Raw genomic sequence first — 17,560 nt, forward strand, 5'->3', positions numbered from 1 at the left:
GCGTCAAAGGCTGTAGATATTTTGCAGAGAGTAAACATGAATGGGAAGGAGGCAAAGTGAAGCCTCAGCTAATATACGCGCTTATACAGGAGTGTATCCAATGCAAGGACTTCGGGTAAATTAGGCGATGATCTGAGTGTTTGCTGTAACTCTTCATACATGTGAATAACAGTCTGCTTCTTTAGAAAATAGTCGCCTGCCTAAACCTGGTTGCCAAAATCTCAATATGCAATGAGTCCATGTGAGAAACGAATGTAACGTGCTTGTTAATAATTTGACCTCTTTGGAATGCACTGATAGTTTATATTTGATTACGTTCATAATAAGATTCGTGGAACAGGTACATTTTAGAATCATAAGAGGCAAACAGCAGTGTCTTTATAGCCGAGTGACTGTGCGCAAATAAACCCAATAACCATCTAACGACAATCTGTTGTGAGACCTCTTGCTGCTGACCTGGAGAGAAAAAAAGACTAAAAGTAAACTCTTTTTTTGCAATCATTATATTATCTCCAAACCTTTAAGATACATCTCCCCTTCCCTGAGAAAATGTTGTTTATCAGACTACTGGCTATCTTCCTCGTCCTCATCACGAACACGTGGCTGCTCAGCCCGGTTCGCTCTGACGCACTCAGCCGGTACAAACGCGCCTTGGCTCTGCGGGCAGACCGTGAGCTCTCCAGGCTGGCAGGTGAACCGTGCACCGTCTCCGGCGTCTGGAGGTCCCGGCGACAGCCCCGTTCCCTCTCCCCGTCACAACACCGCCCTCCAGCGGCCCGTCCGAGGACGCACACGAGCCGGAGAGTGCCGTACTCAGTCAGGAGCGCTCCTGCGGTTTGTGCGGGAGGCTGCCGGTTCGACACCGGTACGCAGCGGGTCGCTCCAGCCGTGGAGGAGAGGGGAGGCTGGGGTGACCCACGGGATGTGGCGGTGGGAGCGAGGAATGGAAGTGACAAGTCTACCAAATCCTCCCGTGGGGAAGACACTAGAAATGACAAGAGAGATCGAAGTTATGTGGGCACAGACGCCGCTCCGCAGCCCGAGAAGTCTCTCCTTGGAGACGCCGGGCGGAGTGCCCCGTCCTCCGGACGCACGCTGTCCCCGCACGACCCCCGCTCCAGGTCCATCCGCAGCCTCCACGGGTCGTTTCATTACGAGGAAGAGGGCAACTCCAGCTGGGGGAAAGTTTCCAGCGACAACTTAACAGACCATAAGGGCGTCCAGGTCCTCCAGAAGCTGCAGCAGGGACACGGAGACCTGCAGCCCTCCGCAAAGACCCCGGAGAAGGTGACGGACGACTCCTCCGGGGAGATGGACGATGCGGGTCTGCCGGCCAATTTCCCCGCGGGCAGCTGGGGCGGCATCGTGCCGAAGGTGCCCCCTTCCTGGATGAGCGCCCTGTACTTCAGCGGGCGTCGGGAGCAGCTGAAGGTGAAGCTGTCTGCTGGACTGGAGCTGCCCAGGGCCGCGTTCAGCCTGGAGCTGTGGGTGAAGCCAGAAGGCGGTCAGAGCAATCCTGCGGTCATAGCAGGTGGGTGTAAACTCCTCATTACTGCATCATAAACACTCATAGGTTATAAAATATACATCTCTGGCTATTTCCTACAGAAAGCTGTAACCACAGTCTCCTGGCCACAAGTTGGACAGGTCTCTCGCATTTGACAACATAATTATTTTCTGCTTTAACCACACTGGCCTGGTCTTTCTGTGACGTTTTACCTTTCCTCTGGACTTGGGAAGTTTGTTGTGTTTGAGTATTCTTATACCCTGTAATAAGATTAGAGATGCAAAGTGGTGTAGTGTTTAGTACTCTCGCCTCACAGTCACAATGTCTAGGTTCGATTCCCCATTGGCCTCGGGTTCTTTTCTGTGTTGGGTTTGCATGTTCTTCGTGAGCACCAGAGTACACCGGGATTCCCGCCACATACCAAAAGTATGCATTTGAGTCTATATAGTGACTCTAAATTGCCAGTGGGTGTGAATGTGAGTGTATTTGTCTGTCTGTCTGTCTCTTTGTGGTTGCCCACGAAGTTGGACGGAGCAGTGTAGAAGATGGATGAATGCATTTTAGAAGATATCTTTGTTAACATGTCAGTCTGATCCATCAGTTCATCCAAAAATGCATGCATAGTAACAGCTCTTGGTAACTTAAACTGACCAATTAACCTAAAATGCATGTTTTTGTTTTAATGCTGTTGGAGAAAACTTGACTATTCAGAGAAAACCCAGGAAAACATGTTGCCCAGAAAGACGTGGGCCAGATTTGAACTCACAACATTTTTGATATGTAGTCAGTTTTGCCTGCATCTTTTTTTTTTTCTTTTTTCGAATTGGTATTCAATATTGCAGCCCTATTGCAGCAGCTTGTTCGTGCCTGTTCCTAATATATACAAAGGCAAAACAGGCTCTGTTGCCAGAAAGATATGTTGATTAGATAATGGCAATATATTAATTGAGTGGACCGAATGACCAACACTTTTAATAATCAATGAATCATTTGGTTAAATAAAAAAAAACAATATTGCATTATAATCTCTATTCATCTATAATAAATCTAAGACTGACGAGAAACTGTCACTGATGAAAAGCTGTTATCTCATTCTCATCAGACATGAATGACTGATTGAATGGATGAATTAATCAATATGGATGAACATGAAAACTGTCAAGCTATCACCTCATCGTCCTTTTATTCCTAAAGTGAGTAGAGTTTGTCCGGTGCTGTTTAAGGTTGTTTGCTAAAATATGCCAGTAGTATTAATGGTCACCTTAGTGCACATTAGTCTGCTGATGTCTTGTTTATTCTTTTTAATAGGGTCTGAGCACCAAGTGGTGCGAATACCTTCCCAAAGTCTATCAGCAAAACATTTTTTAATTGATACCCAGCTCTTACCCTGTAACCCAGTGTAACCTCTTGACCTTGGCATTTTCGGCAACAGTGATGATTATGATTATAATTAGATAAAGATGAACACAATGATGATGCAGTTGTGATGAGTGTGTCTCGACAATGTTTTTGACAGTGATAATACTTTCTAATGCTGGTAATTATGATGAGAAGGACAATCAACATAAACTATACACACAATTTAAGAAATAAGGAAGTCTTTGATTGGTATATTATTTCCTTGTTTTGACAATTCTTCTTTTCAAGATAATGCGTATCAGCATAAAGTTTGATCATCTCCTCATTAAATGTCGCCACAATAATAAGGACTGTGCGTTTGATGAACTGAGTATGTGTTGTGCCCATAAAAAAATGTGTTAACTCTTCTTTGCTGATCACAAACAGCTTTTCTTTTCTCTTGACTTTTGTCTGTTGTTGTTTGGTTGATTGGAGGTGTAGAGGAACCATACATAGCCACAGTGGCCTGGCACCTCCTTATTTATGGTGGTGTCAGAGATGAACTCTCTTATGGTCTTTGGCTGTGAGGAACTGGGGGCACCCAAGTCTCAAATCAAGATTTATTAGCAAAAGCATGGAAAAAGTTGGTAGGAGAAGATTTGGCTAATCTATCACGAGAGAAACACATTTACTCAACTCTGCTGTTCATGCAACAAATACATATTCCATACAAAGGTTTCAACATTTCATAAACAACTAATCAAGCACAATTATAAATAAGTTCTATTACCCTGAACACAAAATGCCTTGGGGGGTCGTAGCATCTGACAAGTCTGGCACGTACTACTGTCATGCATGCCCGCTTGTCTATCTGTGTGCACCATTGTATGGGAAACTCCACTTTACAATCAAAAACAGCACCAAATTCCAACAGCAGCTCCAATCTAATCCAGAGAAAGTAAAAAAAAAAAAAACAACTTGCACTCACCCATCACTTGGAGATTAAATCCATCCTGCTGTAAAGTGACACACAAAGCCTGTGCTGGTCTGAGTTAGCTCACCCATTTTTGGTGTCGGTATTCCTCCACTCACAATTTCCATTTCTTCTGCAAACGGGCGGCTTGAAAAAGGTCCCCGAAGCAGGTCCGCTATCGTATCACCCGATCTTGCTGTTAAATTAGCCGCCATCAGTCCAGATTAGCAGATAATGACAATACGTCGTCACGCACCTGCCCATGGGCCAACTGGTCAAGCTCATTTCAATTACAACACCAAGGCTCGAAACCCCACTGGCCCTAACACGTTCCGTCAATAACACATCAAAATCTGATTGGCTGATGATACAGTCACTCAACATTTTAACCCAATAGCAGCGTCCAGCTTCGATCAGAGGTTAGCAATGCTTTCCTCTGCTAGCCCCAGCAGAGGAAAGAAGCTGTGATGTGGTTAGAGGACATAGAAGATTTGAGCTCCACAAAATAGAACTAGTCGTCTTCTGGATAGTTGCTAAACTCACCCATTGATTTCAGACGCATATTTCAGAATTACTTTTTAGTTATTAAAATAAAATAAAAATCCATTTTGTGCTTATAGTAAGTGATTGGAATAGTAAAATGCGGGGTAAAAAGTCCCATCTGCTGATCATAACATTCTTTTAATGCCATTTTGTTGCAGTAAATTAAATTATATTCTCATGAAAGGAAGGGAATCTACATATACAAGTATGTGGTCAAAAACCATAAAGATTCCCAGTCTGTGTTTGAATCAGCTTCACTTGCCTGTGGGTTTCCATTGATTCTGAGCAGTGGCTCCAGACACATTGATCCAATGAAACCTTCGCTTCTACATGCTCTTCACATAAAAATGAACATTGCTGTTTTTCCAACTTCAAGAATGTTGCATTCTGAAAAGCTGTACACTTGACAGAACAACACATACATCAAACAAATTGAAGAGGATAAAAGCACAATGGTGCAGCGCTACAGCTGTCCAGATATTGAGGGAGACCACAAACTGTTACGTCCGCTCACATTTACTCTGATCAAAGATCCGACTCCATTACTCCACTTTTTTTCCCCTCATTGCTTCCTTATGCGAGGGCGGCATTTTGTGGCATGGGCTTTTCTCTTTGTAGTGTCCTGGAGGAATTTGACAAATACTGTACAAAGTCTATTGTTTCTGTTATAGAAATGACATTGACATTAGTGTGACTTCAAATCTTCACTGCGATCTTATAAATAGTAATTTTACAGCATTTGGATAAGGTTTAAGTTTATACTGATGTCTGATAAAACTGGCCATTATTGACTAATATTAGTCAGTATTTACATAGATTGAGCAACTTCTACAAAGTGCAAAAGCACAAGATTGACATAATTGATCAAACTGTCAGCTAAAATCTCGGCAAATACACAAGTTCACCTCATGTGGTACTATTCCTTCTCAGCAGCAGCTCCGGACATGTTTTAATTTACTGATGATTCAAATACTTTATGTCAAAAGCAGAATTTGTTGGACTAACTACAACAGCCAGCCTTACAAAAAGCCAAGATCTTTAACTTAATATCTAATTAAATTTACTTAATTGGACGTTTAGCTGCCATGACTTTGTATTTCCATTTAAATTATTTCCATTTTGACCAGTTTCTCCACCAGTTTGATAAAGTTGAAAATAAGATATTTGCGGCTATCAAACTAATAGCTTACAGTTTTATCCAAGCTCGACTCATCAATATTCTCACTAGTAACTAACAACTAACATTGTGTCTCAGTTTTGAAAAGCATTTATTCATTTTTGTTTGCATTTAGCAAGAGATAAAAGGTATTGGTCTTTCGCATTGGTGGATAAACATTTTGTCAAGTTTGCGCTTTTGCTGCCCGATATTTGCAAAATGTGTAAGTCGGCAGTCATTCAAATGTTAATACAATAATCTTGTAGACTAAGCACTACATTATCTCTGAACATCGTTACATTTAGTTGAAAACAAGTAAAAAAATACTTTTCATCTGATTTTGTTTACATAGTCACACTTGACTTTCATGTAGCACCTTTGGGATTTAGTTGGTTACACAGACATCCGATACTGGTCGGCTTGTTTACTTAATGTGTAATTTGCACAACAGTAGCCTACATGCAGTGTAACCTAACTCTTGGAAAAGATAAAGTATCCGACCCACCGTTACCTACTTTCATGAACAAAAGTCTATACCATACAAATGGCCCATTCATATCCAGGGGAATATTTTGCTATGGTTGGCCACTGTATACACACACACACACACACACACACACACACACACACACACACACACACACACACACACACACACACACACACACACACACACACACACACACACACACACACACACACACACACACACACACACACACACACACACACACAGCGCTGGGGAGGGTGAAGGGGTTCCCTGACCCTTTCCTGTCCCAGTGTTTGACATCTGGGACGCAGATGTGGGTCTGAGTGTGTGTGTCTTCTGCAACAGCAGATGGAAACATCAGGTCCTTGTCTTGGCTTAGTGAAATACCTCCATCCTCCTTCCCCTCTCTGTTCTCTCCTGTCGTATCTGGCTGTGTGTTGTCTCTCTGCTTTACTCTCACAATCTTTGTGTCAGCCTCTGCACCACACTCACTCCTATTGATATAAATGCATAATCATGTAGGAACGTTTACTTATTTTGGTGACTATCAATACATTGTTTTTATAGTAATCAACCATTATATGCATACTTTTCTACAATTATGCAAATCTATGATGAATTGCAACAATATTCTTTCTTCCCTTACTAGGTGTGTTTGACAACTGCTCCCACTCATTGAGTGAGAAGGGCTGGTCAGTAGGAATTCGCACTGTGGATTCTGCAGGCACCAAAGATGCACGGTTCTACTTTATGCTTCGAACAGACCGAGCTCCAAAGTCCACCATTGTGTATAGCCACCAGAGGTACCGAGCCAACGCCTGGACTCACCTGATGGCCGCTTACAACGGCCACAACATGACTCTGTATGTTGATGGAGCCAAGGTGTGTGTGGCTTTGGTGCAAGCTTGAACTTCATTCGGTCATTGGTCAAGTCAATATTACATCACAGCCAATATTTCACAGTTGATCATTACTGATAATATCATGGGACATTTCTCATTGTTTGTCCCAGGTAGGAGAAAGCAGTCTCCAGTCTGGGAATCTCTACAGTCCGTTCATGAAGACTTGCAGGACCCTCTTTCTTGGCAGTAACCAATCCGATCAGGGACATAACTTCAGGGGTCACATAGGAGGTGTGGTTTTGTGGGCTTACGCCCGCTCCCACAAGGACCTGCTGAAACGGCCACTTCAGATTGACAAGAGCGTGCCCATTGTGGCTATGTGGGCTGATTTTACAGATGTAACTGACAGTAATTAATGTCAATCTTTATATCATAATTTTATGCAGCGTATCAGTATTTGAACATAACGTTTTTTTTCTTTACTTGCTTTGATTTTTAGGTAGAACAGCTATGGACTCCATACAAAGCAGGTCTTCATCCTACCATTATCACAGCTCCCGTCCCTGAACAGGAGCATGTCTCCCCTTTCCTGCCACCACCATGTGGCCTGACACCTTGTGACAATACAGACATCATCTTCGGCTACAACAGCAATTGGCAGCTTCGTACCCCCAAGCGAATTCGCTACCGTATTGTCAACCTCGCCAATGATGACGGCGGAAACCCGACAGTGACCCAAGCTCAGATCCACCTTCAGGACCTGGCTCTGACCGAAGCCTTCCGGCCGTATAACATCACCTTGGATCTCAGTGTCCACACCGTCAGAAACTCCAGCCTCCGGGAGAGGTTTATTCTCAGCAACTGTCGAATCGGCAAAATTGGGAACCGCCATTGTGACCCTGAATGCGACCACCCAAGGACGGGCCATGATGGAGGAGACTGCCTCAGGCTTGGCCCCTGCTATAACTGGAAGAGACAGGATGGGGTTTGTAACATGGAGTGTAACAGTATACACTATGACTATGATGATGGCGACTGCTGTGACAAGGATATCACCGACGTCCTCAAGACCTGCTTTGATCCCGAATCTCCTGACAGGTGAGGTTATGAGCGAAGTTCGGGTCATTTTGCTGCTCTTAGTTTCTTTGTTTTTCTTTTTTTGCAGAAGTATTAGCCTTACTATGACCACTTAGTTTCCAGCAGCTATTTTTGGATTGCTGAAGGGTGCTGTGCTGCTGTTTTAACCACTGGAAAATTGTTTCTGCAAACAACATTTAGAAGCTGTCTTGAGTTCATTGAGTTCACTTCAGACCCAAGATAAAGCAAGTTAAGTTATAATGGAATCTTTCTGAAGCAGAATAACTTTGAATGTGCAGCTTTATCGATTGAGTTTGAATTTGCCGAAAGCAAATTGAGATTTGGAGTTAACTTGATTTTAGGAGTAGTACTATTGTGTGTAAATCCATATCTTGGATGTAAAGTGACATTATTACAGTCAAAAGTTAGAATGACATTGTTGGATGGAACAAGGGAGGAATAACCTGGGCATATTTGGTTTAATGCACTCATAAACATCTTTTTCTCCAGAGACATTGATTTTCAGGACGTCAACAGTCTCTGCCTGCAACTCATTGCCAAGACTTGTACAATGAACAGCTCAATATGTTACATGTACAAATTGGTACTCTCACTTTCCCTGGTGATTTTGCAGGGAGCTCTGAGAAGTGGAGATGGTAGGTGAAGAGGCCAAAGTACACACTTGTTTTTCCTAAACAACTCTAGCAGCAGCCCCGCTGCCTTCCATTTGGCCTGACAGACGGGCTCATGCAGAGTTCCAAATAGCTGGCATGAAGTCTCGCCATGAGGTCGCCGGTCCGTGTTCTTAAAGACCTGACGCTTAATCCAAATTGTAACCATAAGCTTCACACCATGCCACAGGGTGACAGAAGATGGAAGCTGAGACAGTTTTTTTTAAAATGATAGATTTAGTATTTGGTTTCTGGAGTTGACAGTGCGACAGCTCAACACAAGAATGAATTATGCTTCTTAATACTGTGAAATAGCCATGTTTTCCATTTGTGCTTTGATAAATTGACCTCTTCTTTACCATATATAAGGTTGTTTTATCTAAAGTACAGATGTAGTCTAAAAATTTCTATCTTGGAAAGAGTAAAAACAATATTGAATCAACATATGCTCTGTATGTCAATGACATCATGTTGAATATCATTGAGATAACATGAATAGATTAAACCCATATAATGGGCCCAATTAAAGTAAGCTGCCTTAGAATTCAAGTGTTTACAGAGCAAACCATAGCTTAAACATTTTTTTGGTGTGAAAAGTCAAAATAAAAATGATTTTTCTATTGCAGGATTTTAAGTTGTTCACGAAGTAGCCTTTTGAATCAGTTGACGCTCTCAGAAGTCGTTCTTAGTTTCAAACAGTTTGATGAACTCTGGTGTTCTTAACTTGCTTAGAAATTGCTTACACAAAAACACTATTGTTCACTGACCACATGAGATAATATAGTTATCATACTTTTTAAAAATATAATAAAAAAAAAATATTTTTCTCTCGTTAATTAAGATCTGTCACAACATCTCATTTACTTTTGGTACCCAGCCTTTGAGCCACGCAGCGTGCTATTCCACTGGTTAGCACTCAAAGTGAGAATTGCCCCCGGTTCTCTGTGGAATCCAAATTTTCTCCCTGTATGCTTGAGTTTTCTCCAGCTTTCTCCCAGAGTCCAAAAAACATGTGTTTGGGGTAAAGTAGTAAACCCTATAATTGCTCGTAGGTGAGTGTGGTTGTCAGTCTCTCCTTATTTGTTCTGTGACGGACTGGCAACCTGTCCAGAAGCTATCTCGTTTTCACTTTCACTTCAATTAATGTGAGTGCCCTGTGTCACTTTTTCCCAAAAGTTTATTCAAGTCTTTGGTATTTGTTTTTGCTGGTGACATCATGGGCAATAACAGTGACCAATTTAACTTTATCTTTTATTAATATTCCTTGTCAAAGTGATGTAACTTTGTTTCAGTCAAGTTTTCTTCTCCCCACCATGTGGTGCAATAACTACATTGCAATTTATAAGAAGGGGCAAGAGGCGCTGCAGTCGTCTGTGTTTTACTCCTCGGTGTGAAGACTGTGGCTGGAATTCTTTATTAGGTGTTGACTTCCTTGACATGAAACACAGTGCACTCTTTTGCAGGGTATCTACATTTTCAGTAGCTAACAGAAACCTACTTTAAACGAACAGATCCTCAATGGCCAACAGATGGAGACTTTGGCTGTACTGTGCTGCTCCAAGGTGTGAATTTGTGCAGCTGTATGAATGTGAAACTGGCTCTTGCTGGGAAAAAAACCCACAAAAACTCAAAACAAAACAAAAAACCCATTACTAAGTTTACCCGTCTTGGGAGATATAGGTAGAAGTTAGAATTTAAAAAGAAATTGAAGAGAAAAAAAAAAATCCTTCGACTGCATGTGTGTGGTCTCATTGCTTGGTCATATGTAGGAAGTCCTTCAGGTGTGTCAAAAGTGGATGTTCATTTATGTTGCCTTGTCATTAACTAGGTGAAATAGATACTGGGAGACAGGCGGGAAAATGTGGTTAATAGTTGTAATGGTCAGATGTTCTCTATCTCAGCCTGAGTTCTGTACCCTGCAGAGATGAGATGAGCACTAATGAAAAAAGCTGTTGAGCAGGCAGCCCTCTGCTACATTGTTTTTCACCGGCACAGTGTTATTCAGGGGTCTGGTGGTTCCTGGCCTCAATCTGATAAAGCATTGTTTAATTTATTGTTTGTTGCCATTTATGAGAATTACAGGGACTTTTTCAAGGAAAATGAATGAAAATATGTTCATTGCACTTACATTAGGGCAATAATTGGAAGCTGCTTTAGTTTTCTGATCTGTTTTTTTTTTTCTGTTTTTGTTTTTACATGAGAGTCATTCATATGATTTCTGCTGTTTAGATATCAAAAGTAAAACATTACCTAATGTGTGCACTTCAGTGCAGTAATGTAGGTCTAGCAGTGAATCTTGCCACGGTTCCCGTCTATAAGCTCCCTACCCTCCACTGAAGACTACATGAAAAGCTCACACCCAGGAGACCAGAGTGTCGTAAAAACTGGTCCGAGCAGACTAACAGTAGTGTAGGTCTTCTGGAAAGGTTCTGACTCCAGTTTGTTGAAAACGATTCTGCCTGTAAGTATTTCAGCATGCCGACATGCATATGTGTATCTGTGTACCTGGAGCTCAACTGAAACTTTCTCAGGTGGAGAGAGAATTCATGTGAGGATGACATTTCACTGGCACTTGTGGAACATTGGAGCATTTTTATGTTTGGGATCTGGGTTTTTGATATCCCCCCTCCCCACCCCACTTCTCTCTCTGAGCACTTGGCCAGGTATTCAGACTGTGTGACCCTATATGTGTGCAGCTGCTGTGGGCCAATACAGAGCCAGAGGTTTGTGAAGCCAGCTGCTGTCACAACACAAATTTGTTGTCAAAAGCCAGTCCTGGTGCGATGGCCAGGTACGCTGCAGATTCTGGCATCACATTAAAGAAAGGAGAACGGGAAGTGGAAAGATGGAGAGGCAAAAAGAAAGGCAAGGGTGGAGATGGAGTGATGGGGTGGTAGGGGACATCATGTCCATTTAAGCTCAGACACATGTCCAGGATTTGCTAACATTTTTTGGTTGGTTAATCCTTGACAGTGCACTTGAGTGCAGAAAGCTTCAGGAAATCCCAGTGAAAGAAGTCTGTTCCAGCCATTGCTTGATGCTTAAAGCACACACAAATGTCATCTATCAAGTGATTAATTCAACAAAAATGTTGTCCAAGTCAAATTACATTGTGCTCATGTTTAACTTACTGATAGAAGTATAGCTGGATTGTTTTCACAGAACAATGAATGCAGCATTACATATGCGGGAGGATGAAATGTTTCTATCAGTTTATCCCATGATGTAACCAGCCTTCGGTTGCATTAATGCCAACTCAGGCAAGGCGGTGCATTTGGATTAAGTAAAATTCTGGGTGTGTCACAAAAATACTAATGGAATGGAAACTTTTCGTGATGCTCTATTCTGAAAATCATCACGGCAGCCATTGCTGTTTCAGCTCCATTAACGACAAAAAGTCACAATGCCATGATCAGCTGGGGACTGCATCTGCAAGTCACTTTGCAAGAGGGTCTAACTTATATGACAAGTCGGAGAGCTCTTCACCTTTTAGTCAAAGTTTATTCTCTCATTGCCATTGCAGTGTTTGGTGCCATATGTGGCTCAAATGTCTATAATCTAAACACACCATTCAAATGACTGTTGTGCTGAATTTCAATTATTCCCTGATTATTTGTGAATTTAGGCTTCGACCAAATTCATATTTTTTCTCATGATTTATGATCATGCATTTGCTGAGCCCTACCTATTTTTAGTTTAACGGATAACTTTTAATGATGGATTTGCGCATTTGTTTTGTCTTTATAAATTATTAGGTCCTTGATTTCATGCAGAGATTGTCAGGGGTCACTCCGAAGTTACTGAAAGTCACTAAGGTATGACAGTTCATGAGTTGTTTCCTCATGCTGTAATGAACTGCATAGACAATAAAAGTAATTTCTTGTGTGATTTCATCTTCTTCAAGTACCAGTAACTTAGTACATAGCAGAAGCAAGATTCACAGTTAATCAATCTCTTACTGGTGTGTTATTTTTAGACTTTGCAATCTGATTCTTAATGGCTAAATGTAACTGAAAGGTTCTCAGGAGTAGTATTTAAAATGGCTGCACATTTACAATTTTAAGTAGTGACACCCCACCTGGCTAGCAGGAAGCCGCCACCACTTGAGTCTGGTTTCTGCAAAGGTTTCTTCCTGTTAGAGGGAGTTTTACCTTTCTACAGTCGCTTTGCTTGCTCACGTGGATCTGTTGGATTTCTCTCTGTGAAAAGCTCCAAGAAGTGACTGTGTTGTACTTGGTGCTATATAAATAAAGTTGAATTGAATTGAATGGTTGCACATCTACAATTTTAAGTAGTGACCATGCAAGAGCTGACACTGGTGTTGATCCACACAGCGTTTGACTTGCCCCCAAAATTTTGCTAATTCATGACCATGGCTTTCAATTCAATCATGCTGAGCCATTTTTTTTTTTTTTTGGTCAGGTTGGCTGTAATCTTCCATTGAGGCATCCTCTAAGTCTCTGAAGTGGTTGAGTCGACTCTTTAGTGGTCAACTTTCTGTCACTTATAATTGCTCAGCTTAAGGTGATGGATACTGCATGCAGCCTCGACTGAACTCAGCTTCAGTCATGTAGTGGGAGCAGGGTTTTCCTGAAGCATCTTGAATCTTAAAACCTTATTTAGTCAGGCAAAGTGCCCGAGAAAACAAGTTCTTATTTACTGTACAAGTCATGCGCTGATGGACGGATTGCATTAGGGGGAGGATTACCCACATGCAGGAGTCTTGGCTGTGGAGCAACACCTTTGGACCAATTTAGATGTGAAGTACCTCACTTAATGCTCCTTCGCTGGTGGTGTATTGGAGCATGGGGATCATTGCTTTCTCTTTCATTTATTTAGATTTGAAAGCTGACCTCTTACAGTGAGAAGCTCACCTGTCGGTCCAATGGGCTGTTGGAACAAATAAAACTGTGTTGAGACATTTCATTTTTGTCTCCATAAGGCTTCAAGAAGTGCACAATGAAACATTAAATCTATTATTATGCTTTAATAATCAAGAAACACCGAAATTGACAGTGTTTGCATGATGTGAAAGACAACAGGTCTGCACAAATACAACCGTTTGCATGATTCGTGCATTTACTTGAATATATATATATATATATATATATATATATATATATATATATATATATATTCCTTAAATACAAAGTAATTTGACCTAATGCCACAATGACATGCTACTGGAAGAATACAGGTACTCATAGAGATACACACAATCCACTGCAGACATATTTTTCATCAAGCCATTAGGACGCTCCAGAAAACCATAGGAGACTCGGCCAAAAGCTTAAACTGTCTGGCACACAGGGGTCGGGTAGTGAGTGAGACTGTGCTGCAGAGCTCTCAGACCCAGTCGGGCCTAATGATGAGAGGTGCAAAAGCTTTCCAGCTATGAAAGCAAAGGAGAAAAATGACATGTGACATCACTACAGCCGAGGAAAAACAAACTTGGCTTCACACATCAAAGGGTAATTTATCACAGACAGAGAGAAAGATGTGGGAACGATGTTCTGTTTGGGGTGTGTGGGGGTGGTTTGCAGTGGTCTGACCAATTTAAATAGTTAGGATTTGTTTTGGATGATGATTGATTGAAACGGACTGTTGTCAGCTACAGAGGTGCCATACTCTGAGTTGCATGGCTCATAAGACTAATTTGTGCTACCAAAAGCACAGATTATATATTCATGCTTAAAGGGATTTGAAGACGATTAGATTTGTTTTAACGCCATGATTAGAACATTCAATTCAGTTGCTCTGTGGATAGGTTAATGCTGTTTAGGCACGAAACAGCAGTAAAATACACTAGTTAAAAGACAAAATCAATTAAATCAATCAGGTAGAATATTGGTGTGGGTAATATATTTGATTACGTTGAGTCATGACGTTCACGTGGATGATAATTTGACAAATGCGACTTGTGTATATAACGTTGTAGGGCACAGTATTAAATGATGATGATAGCTTTGTTCAACAGGATCCTCCCACAGCAAAACCTCAAGGACTTACCTTGAATTGCACTTGCATTAAAATTACATACAGCTTCAACCTTACATTTGAATATTGTATGTAAAGCAGTAACAAATGTCATTCTACGGATAAAATGTAAAAAAACAAAAAAGAAAAGAAGAAAAAAAGATATTCAGTATTGTATCCACTCTTGTATAGTGTTTTTAGATCACATGACACAAAATGTGATCCTCTATTTGTATTTGTTTTTTCTTTTTCCTTTTCTACAGAGCATATATGAGTGTGAAAGAGTTAAAAGAGGTTCTGCAACTGAGCGGCACAGACACACTCAATGTTTTCTTTGCCAGCAACTCTGTGCGTGAAGAGTTGGCAGGAGCTGCAACCTGGCCATGGGCAAAGGAGGCTCTTACTCACCAAGGTCAGCTGATTTCTTTCATGCTAAATTATAACTATGGCAGTTATTTTTTCCCATTTTTTTTTGTTTGTTTCCCAGTCCTATTTCTCCAGTTTTCTCCCTCATTTGCTCTTTCTCATCTTCCATTTCTTACAAAGTTGCTGTTATGTTTTCCCTGTGGACCTCACGCTTGCTTGTATTGAGCCATCACTTCATCTTTTGTCTCGACTCGCCATCATTTGTTGTCTACTTTGACCAAGTAAGATGAGGAGGGCATTTTGAGGGTTGCAAATATTTTCCTCTTCTAATCACGAGGCAATCTTTCACTGGAAAAGGATAATCAACCCGACAACATCCAAACAAACAAACAACAAACAGCAGTGTTGGCTTTATACCACTGTTACCACTCTTGCAAACAAGCCAGTTGGTTATTTAATTCATCTATGCATTTTTCTCTTTTCATGTTGGCTGCATAGAACTGTAGTAGTACACTGTTGTCTGGGCTGGAGGACCTATTAGGCTTCGTGGCCTTTCAGAAGTACTGTGTGTTGTTGACTGACTTCCTAGGTTCAATGTTATTGTCATTCATCCCTGTTTATTCAGAACTGTCACTGAAACAACTGTAGTTGTCTGCAGCTACTCTTGTGGTGAGCTCTCTCACCTCATAGTAACCCCCCCCCCCCAATTCAAGTCTCGAATCGGGCCCTTTGTGTTGTGTCTGAGGCTAAATTGAATGTGTGTGTGTGTGTGCGTGTGCGCGCCTTGTGATGGACTGACAATCCCCAATAAGCATACTGCATAAAACAGTCTGGAGGAAGGATGGATGGACATTTTTATGTGTTTTCATGACACAATAGTAAAGGAGGTAGAAGTAACGTGAAAAAACCCCACTCACTGTGATATTTTACATTTTGTAACAAACCAAGTGTGTTTGCAATGTTTGAGTGTTTTTTTTAAATTAAGGATGCAAAGCTGATTCACAGAAAACTATTAAAGAAAATCATGTTTTTTTTATTTTCAATCAAGAACCCATGATTATGCACAAGGATTTGGATTTTCACAGATGCGCGATATACATTGCATTATTTTAAACCAAAAATGTATGTATATGCTTTAAAAATGCACATGCCAATAACAAATAAATCCCACCTAAATACAGCCATGCTCTGATATATTGTATAAAACTTGAAATTGATATAGTAGTGCTTGTCCTCAGGTGGGATGGTCTTGAACCCCTCGTACTTTGGTACCACGGGCCACCATAACACCATGATCCATGAGATGGGCCACATATTTGGGCTGTACCATGTGTTCAAGGGGGTGAGTGAACGGGACTCCTGTGATGACCCGTGTCAGGTACATTTTCTACACTGTTTTTTAATAGTTATATGTGCATGAAATATTTCCCCTGAAGCAGAAGGCACTGTTGATTTCTCACTTAAATACAATTTATCTTCTAAAATAAGACCTGAAATTCAGCTGTGTGGAAAATGATATAACATAGAACAACATTATTTGTGTATTTGGGGGCTCTGACACACTTCTACAGGAGACCACCCCATCCATGGAGACTGGAGATTTGTGTGCTGACACTGCCCCGACACCCAAATCCAAAGCTTGCCAAGATCCCGGAGCTGTGAAGGATAGCTGCGGCGTTACAACCTATCAGGATACTCCTTATAGTAATTACATGAGTTACACAGGTACAGTGTATTATCTTGCTTCCCCCCTCTTTTTAAATGACTGACTAAAAAAAAAAATCCATTTGTCGTCTCTATACTTTATGTCTCATTAATCTTCAGTCTTAATCATTCAAAAGTGAACACGTGGAAGACATATAGAAGTAATTTACCTGTTGATGCAAGCATCTGATAGCAATACCTAGATGGAACCAGCATAGATGATATCCTTTCCCCTTCAGTTAATGCCATTCCAGTGCAGCAATATCTTATAATGTGTGTAACAACTGATCTACTGAGCAATTATGCAATTGAAGCAGGCTTAAAATGCATTATTTCAGATGTTGAAGTAAATGCATATGTTCACTTAAAGCCCTCAATTTGATGTTTTGTTTTGTTTTTAGCAAAATGTCTTTAGCCAAAATAACTTTTGTATTCTTTGTCTGGAGCTCAAACCAATATTAAATCTAATTTTGAACCAAATATTAAATTGGCCATTACCCAATGAACTTACCATTTGCAAATGTTTTAGGGCGTTTAGCTTTGCATGAGTCACTGCACGTCTCACCAGTAGATGTCTTGAATACTTTGTATTATTCGCCATAGCTTATTAACCTTCACAATTCCTGAAGATTGATCACACTTCTTTATTGCATCACACCAGATGACAATTGCACCAATCATTTCACTCCGAACCAAGTGGCGAGGATGCATTGCTATCTCGACTTGGTGTACCAGAAGTGGCTGACGGAGCAGAAACCAGTCCCCGTCCCTCTGGCCCCCATTGTGACGGACCAGAGCACAGATTCTGTCACCATCTATTGGCTCACACCTTTAAAGGGTCCCCTTTATCAAAGGTATGATTACATGGCTACTCAATAATAATAGCTATAATATTGCTTACATCGAGTCCTGTCTTT

At 41.1% G+C, this 17,560-nt stretch overlaps 1 protein-coding gene across 1 annotated transcript in view; it reads left to right on the top strand.

The window, feature by feature from the left end:
• The first annotated feature begins 321 nt into the window (after positions 1–321).
• The window catches only part of pappa2 (pappalysin 2), a 65,216-nt gene continuing 47,977 nt past the window's right edge, over positions 322–17,560 (top strand). Inside the window, exons 1-8 of the mRNA XM_080504162.1 lie at positions 322–1,531; positions 6,657–6,889; positions 7,020–7,247; positions 7,349–7,947; positions 14,837–14,985; positions 16,178–16,317; positions 16,511–16,664; positions 17,305–17,497. Of these exons, the coding sequence (XP_080360288.1) occupies positions 550–1,531; positions 6,657–6,889; positions 7,020–7,247; positions 7,349–7,947; positions 14,837–14,985; positions 16,178–16,317; positions 16,511–16,664; positions 17,305–17,497 (2,678 nt within the window). The 5' untranslated portion in view covers positions 322–549. The remainder of the gene's footprint in view (positions 1,532–6,656; positions 6,890–7,019; positions 7,248–7,348; positions 7,948–14,836; positions 14,986–16,177; positions 16,318–16,510; positions 16,665–17,304; positions 17,498–17,560) is intronic.

Source organism: Blennius ocellaris (assembly GCF_963422515.1).
Source record: "Blennius ocellaris genome assembly, chromosome: 10".
NCBI lineage: Eukaryota > Metazoa > Chordata > Actinopteri > Blenniiformes > Blenniidae > Blennius > Blennius ocellaris.